Source organism: Lolium perenne, chromosome 5 (assembly GCF_019359855.2).
Source record: "Lolium perenne isolate Kyuss_39 chromosome 5, Kyuss_2.0, whole genome shotgun sequence".
Classification (NCBI taxonomy): Eukaryota; Viridiplantae; Streptophyta; class Magnoliopsida; order Poales; family Poaceae; genus Lolium; species Lolium perenne.
Window position 1 is genome coordinate 179584425 of NC_067248.2, and position 5598 is coordinate 179590022.

The following is a 5598-nucleotide window of genomic DNA, read 5'->3' on the forward strand; positions in this document are numbered from 1 at the left end:
ACCCAGCCATCCAGGGCACCTGAGAGGGGCAAAACAATCTGGATCGTTGGTTTCACCATGCACAGTAATATGACCATCCCACTTTCTACCACAACCGTCCATTGTAGTAATTATTTTGTCACCGGCCGTTTCTGGATATGAGTGCATGACAATTGGGCCCAACCAGGTGTGGAGCCGGTAGCAAGAGGCAGCGAGGACAGCTCGTTTGCGTAGCAGCAGCCTTTCTTGGTGTACACGCGTGGGCCAGCAGTAAAACCTAGATCGGTGAAAGGCCCCTTCTCTCTTCCTCATCCAATCCCCACCTTCTCTCACCCAAATTCGCCGCCGCCTCCTCTCCCCCACTCCACGAGCCGGTGCAGACGGCTCAAAAGGTTCGCCCCGAGGTCGACCTCGCCGAGCGGCGAGCAGGCGGAGCCGTAGGGGACGGCCACGGCGGCGTGCGAGAGGAGGCGCCGCAGGAGCGCGGCCGGGCCGTCGGGGTCGGGGCCACGATTCGGCGACCAGGCCACGGCGCCGTAGCAGCAGCTGGCGGCGGCGGCCAGGCCAGGGCGGACTGGGGTGGGGGCCGCATCTCGCGTCGCAGGGATGGTAAGTCCTTAGATTTTCTTCTCCTCCTGGTTCCTCTCCCAATTTCTCCCAACATCTCTTTGCCTTCCTCTCTCTTATTTTTCTTGCCATGGTTGATCTTTGTTGGTAAAATCTGAGACGTTCCATGTAGTGTGCTAATTTGTACATGTCTTTTGGTGAGCTAGGAAGTCCTGGTGGAGCGTGTGGCCCTACTCCGTCTCCTCCCCACCTTCTCCCTCCCGCGCATCAGTGGTGCTGTGGTGGACAGGGGCCATCTGGATCTTTCACTGTGAATAACGTCCAAGTGTTTCCTGGCTATGTTCTGGAATTGGTTCATCTATGGAAGGGTCCAACTCCAAAGCATTGTCTGTTGGTGATGAAGTGAAATACAGGGTAACATATTATGCTGATAATTTTTTGTACCGAATCAAGCAACCTGTGACACTTGCTAAATCAAGTTGCAGTATTTGTTTTACTCCTGGTAGAGCAGCTGGAGGAGGGCTGCAGCAGGAGTGTGCGAATCTGCAAGGTCTTGTTCTAATACAAAATTTTCTATTACTTTGAATGCCTATAAAGTTTGTTTGAATCCAGTATGTTCTTTTTTGCTTGCAAAATTCTGATGTTGATGCTTATGTTAGGCTGTGCACGAGCTCGAGGATGGCGCCGATGGGTCAGCCAACTCCCGCGGCAGATATTTCTTGGATGGGCTCTGTGGATTTTGTGTTCTGCTACTGCCAGGTTCAAATGGGAGTTGAGAGTACCATGTGCGGCATCAACCAAAGTGTGCACTTTTTCTTTGTTCTTAAGAAATCAAGTGAGGAACTAATCTTTTTTTTGCTTCTTTCATAGTATTGAGTGTTACATTTTGTATTGTGCTGAAGTTGATCCAATTTCAGCACCACTCCTCCAGTTCTTGATAGCAGGAGAGTTCTCTTCTCACCCTATGTGAAATCTTTTATTTTCTGGCGAGATTGCAATGAAATATAAATTGGATACCTCGCTGACCACATCGCCTTCCGTTTGCCTGCTCTTCCATACGAACGCTAGCTCTGCGTGGTGGCCACCGCAAGGTTTTGAGGCTGGTTGAGGTTTCATACATGTTTTCCCCTTCCCGTTCTTGATCCGAGATTCTGTTCTTGAGCCTGAGTGATGGCTACTGATGGGAGAAATATAGATTTTTAAACAATACATCAACACATTATATGCCCAAAAAATGTCATTCTGGACCTCGTGCATTTACAAAGTATGCAATGCAAATATTTGCGGTATACTTAGGAGGTTTGATTGATGGAGAATTCAGGTTGTTAGCATGCACTTACATGTGAACAGAATCATTAGACTGAAAATTTATTTACTTTCTTGCATTGTTAATTGTTGTGGTAAAGTGTATCCCCAAACTAAGGACTTAATTCCATGTTTACCTTCAGGCTAAATGTTGTCTTAATTATCTGAAATATCATATGATGTTTATGCTCAAGACAGAGATTATTACTGATCATTTTATCACCCATGTTTAGCCTACGTACAGGGACGACTTGCTTGTATATTGTATTGCTTCTTTTGATTATGTGGCTAGCATTAATCATATAGTGCATTTTTCAGTTATATGTTCCATGAACAAGGTGCTATTGTCAGGTAGATGAAGGATTCATTCATGGGAACAATAATGGTTCTCAGATTTAGAGTCGTGTATAGGTTTATATTTTTTATGGTATCATTTCTGGACCTTGTTTCTGAATGTACCATTCTAGACCTTCTTTCTTTGCAGGGGTTGGTTCTGTTCAATCCGGGGTTTCTTCATGATTGTGCTTGCTGGTCGCTTGCCCTGTGTGTTAGGTAGTTATTTTTGTTGGCCTGACTGTGTTACTTATATGCTATACTGATATTTCCCTCTTGCCTTCTTATCATGTTATCTCCATATATTTTGCCAGCTATTGATTTGCTAGCCAGTTGGTAGTTTTAGGGTGCTACATCCTGCGGCTGTTCTTAGTTGTTACTTTTGCCTTATTATATATAAAAATAAAAGGGAGTTACCCAACATACATTTTTTCTGATCTTGGCCTTTTGTTTGCATCTAGATTTCTCGAAATGTGTCAGCATGTACTAACTCATATTAATTTCTTTTCAGTTGTAGTGGTGCAAGCTCTGGCTCAGAGGAGGTGTTCTGATGGCCTGTGGCATATTTCACCGAGGAGGCTCATCAGCATGAGTTCCAGGAGGAATACAGTGCAAGTGAGCTTTACCTGGCAAGTTCATGAGCAAGAAAATATGGTTTGAGGTGATTTTACTGTTTCTCTAAAATTTCTCATTGGTATATCCATGAAGGACTTAATCATAGCATACTGAATATTGAAATATATTTCACACACATTTTTAGCATCAAAGATCTTGAATTATTGTTATTCTCACATGTTATCACTTGTCAGAATATACCTTTCACGTTGAATAGGCGGTGCCATCTGGTTGCCGGTAACTGTGTGTTGAATCTTCTGCTGGTCATATCCTCCTACAACGATTCTCCAACCCCTCATTCCCATGATCCTCATCTCAGGCAAGGTGTGTGTGCTCTCTGTCCTAGCTTTCTTTTGTTTTAGATTTGGATCTGAAAATTGAAGGCTACTAGCTGTAATTTGGTGCACTGAGAATGAACAATAGGGATAAGGTTTTCCTAGCTCTCTTTTGATTTACGTGTGGATCTAAAATACTGGGCTATTAGCTGTAATTTGGTGATGTAAGAATGAACATAGGGGTAAGGTGTCCTGTGTTGGTACCTAACTTGGTGTGAAATCTGGTTTGTTCTAATCCATAATGGTCTATTGTTGCTGATTTGTCATTTCTCTAAATTTTTATTGGTTCAGGTGTGCTATGGAAGAAGATGAAGTTGTATAAAATATTGGACCCAATTGTGGCAGGTAATGGCTAGAACATTTTCAGATCTGAACCATACTGAAATTTAGGGATCTTTTTCTAGGATGCATGTTACATTGGTTGAAATGGCAATCAAAATTTTGCAGGTTACCATCTTTGAGTTGAATATAAATTAATAGAGGTAGCTTCTTGATATTAAATTTTAAGAAATGGAAAATTTTGCTCATGTTTTAGAACAATAATAGGTTCAGTATAAGCTAGAAAACATATTATGCCAATGTCATATGCTATAGATCTGAGTGAAATAAGAGGAGTACGGAGCAAGGTTTTTTATTCCCATGAACGGTTTTGAGCTGCTGGAGCTGTCGCATGATGGACCACCAGAGATGATACCACACACGTGCTTCTCAGTTGTTTTTTAATCTTTCCTTCACCCATATGGAACTACAGCGTTACATGATTCATGTGATTGACTGGTGATTCTGGGGAACATGTAGCATTTACATGCTCCGCGAATTGATTAGTGCAAAATATTATATTTCTAAATATCTAATGTATTTTATCTGTTTTAGTAGAAGGTTACCCTCGGAATCTTTCTAAAGTTTAATAATGGTTCTGATGAATAAGCAACCTCAGCCAGAAATAAATTTAAAAGTTCATATGCTCTTTCATGTCTCCAGCGTTTAATGTTTGTTGCATGTCTTTGTTCCTAGAACATGAATGAAAAGGTGATTACTTTCGCGGTGAACTCTAATAGTGAAAGTAGATGAATCATGCTTTGCAATGGAATTGTGTTGATGTTTTCCTTTTAATGATTCTCCAGGCAATTTGGAAGGAGGAATGGACACTGTCTGTGAGGACGCAAGCTGCCCCAATCACAACTGGGGTTAGGCTGGCGCCTGGCGGTGATACTCGCACCGCCACCATCACGATCCTTGGTGGCACTTGCGCTCACAAATGCAAATAAGAGATTGATTCTTTTCCTCTTATTATTGCATACATTAGGCATCACAAATAGTTGCTTAGGTTCTTAGCCCATGTACATGGAAGCGTAGATATCTTTGTATTTCAGGATTAGCTTTAGCTATCCATTTTTAGGATTTGTGTGTGTGCACATTTCTGTATGCTACGCTGCAGGGCTACACCTTTAGCCATGTAACTGTTAGTGCAAAGAATTTGAATTTTTAGTTTCGTGTATGTGTTTACTATATGCCAACGCTGACGAGTAGTTCCTGCAGTACCTCAATGGTGTGGAGTCCATGCTCAACGCCAAGGTGCTGCAGAGCTATGTACTAGGACTGACAAAATGGGAGACTTGCAACCCTACACACTGGCTGCCACATCCCCCATCAGCAATCAGGTACACCATACACCTAATGCTAATTGCTCAATGAACTTGTCCGGTGGGTTGTTGGGTTTGTATGGGCTGTGTTATGTGACTGTAAGGGGCATATTAGATTCGGTGGTGTGAGAAATGTGAATGTTGCAAACTTTAATTTTAGTCTGTGGAGTTTTCCATTGATTGCACTGCATATGCGGTTATTGTATATTTCATGGAAATTTCACTATGATTGCTCATTTTGCACCTTTGTTCAGTATCAGAGTGTAGTTGTTTGATTACTGGCAACAATCAATAATTTTCACACCTATCCCTTTTTTTTTGCAAATGCAGATCACCTTGCTTCCAAGAAAGAAACAGCTCGTGGAAGGGGTGTGAAGGCAAATGAATTGACTTCAGGGTTGTGTTCGTAGATGGTTGCTTCCTTACGAATTATGTGGAATGTAGCGACAATGTGTTTCCTCGAAAGACTACAGTATATTATATATATCATATTGCTGCATCCAGATCGGTTATGGAAGTTCATACTACTCCGATTTGTGATTTCTGGTCCCATATCGCAACACTTTGGATCTTTGTAAATTGAGTTAGTTCAAGTGCTATCAACGCCCATCCTCTTGCTTGAAAACAAATAAATTGAACAAAACAGTCTATTATTACTTCAGTATGTGGAGATCCCTGTGCCGTCATTGAAGAAAGATGAAGTTCTTATATAAGTTGAAGCAGCAAGCATCAATCCAGCGGATTGTAGGATCCATAAGAGGCTGCTACGCCCTTTTCCCCCTTTTAAATTTCCATTTATTCCAGGTATTGATACATCTATA

At 42.1% G+C, this 5598-nt stretch overlaps 1 protein-coding gene and 1 long non-coding RNA gene across 4 annotated transcripts; both read left to right on the forward strand.

Moving 5' to 3' along the window:
* The first annotated feature begins 833 nt into the window (after positions 1-833).
* LOC127300795 (uncharacterized) lies at positions 834-3731 on the forward strand. 3 transcript variants are annotated; one of them, XR_011745317.1, is made up of 7 exons: positions 834-960; positions 1058-1096; positions 1206-1381; positions 2319-2403; positions 2696-2845; positions 2994-3123; positions 3426-3730. XR_011745317.1 is itself a non-coding variant. In XM_071820194.1 (7 exons), exons 1-5 carry the CDS (start codon positions 907-909, stop codon positions 2733-2735), a joined length of 399 nt encoding a protein of 132 aa, XP_071676295.1. In that variant the 5' UTR covers positions 840-906; the 3' UTR covers positions 2736-2845; positions 2994-3123; positions 3426-3731. The 3 variants fall into 3 exon arrangements, 1 of the variants encoding a protein (XP_071676295.1); XR_011745316.1 differs by having other exon boundaries at positions 840-960; positions 1032-1096; XM_071820194.1 differs by having other exon boundaries at positions 840-960; positions 1053-1096; positions 3426-3731.
* A 530-nt stretch (positions 3732-4261) lies between these two features.
* On the forward strand, positions 4262-5261 carry LOC139831329 (uncharacterized). Its single transcript, XR_011746031.1, has 2 exons — positions 4262-4795; positions 5108-5261. It is a non-coding gene; the product is annotated as an uncharacterized lncRNA (long non-coding RNA).
* Positions 5262-5598: the final 337 nt, after the last annotated feature.

What these genes read in the sequence shown, in the direction of transcription:
- LOC127300795 (XM_071820194.1), top strand. Translation starts at nt 907, where the DNA reads ATGGAAGGGTCCAACTCCAAAGCATTGTCTGTTGGTGATGAAGTGAAA. An exon ending in GGAGTGTGCGAATCTGCAAG is followed by an intron (nt 1,097 to 1,205) that starts GTCTTGTTCTAA and finishes TGCTTATGTTAG; the next exon opens with GCTGTGCACGAGCTCGAGGA. An exon ending in TCGCTTGCCCTGTGTGTTAG is followed by an intron (nt 2,404 to 2,695) that starts GTAGTTATTTTT and finishes ATTTCTTTTCAG; the next exon opens with TTGTAGTGGTGCAAGCTCTG.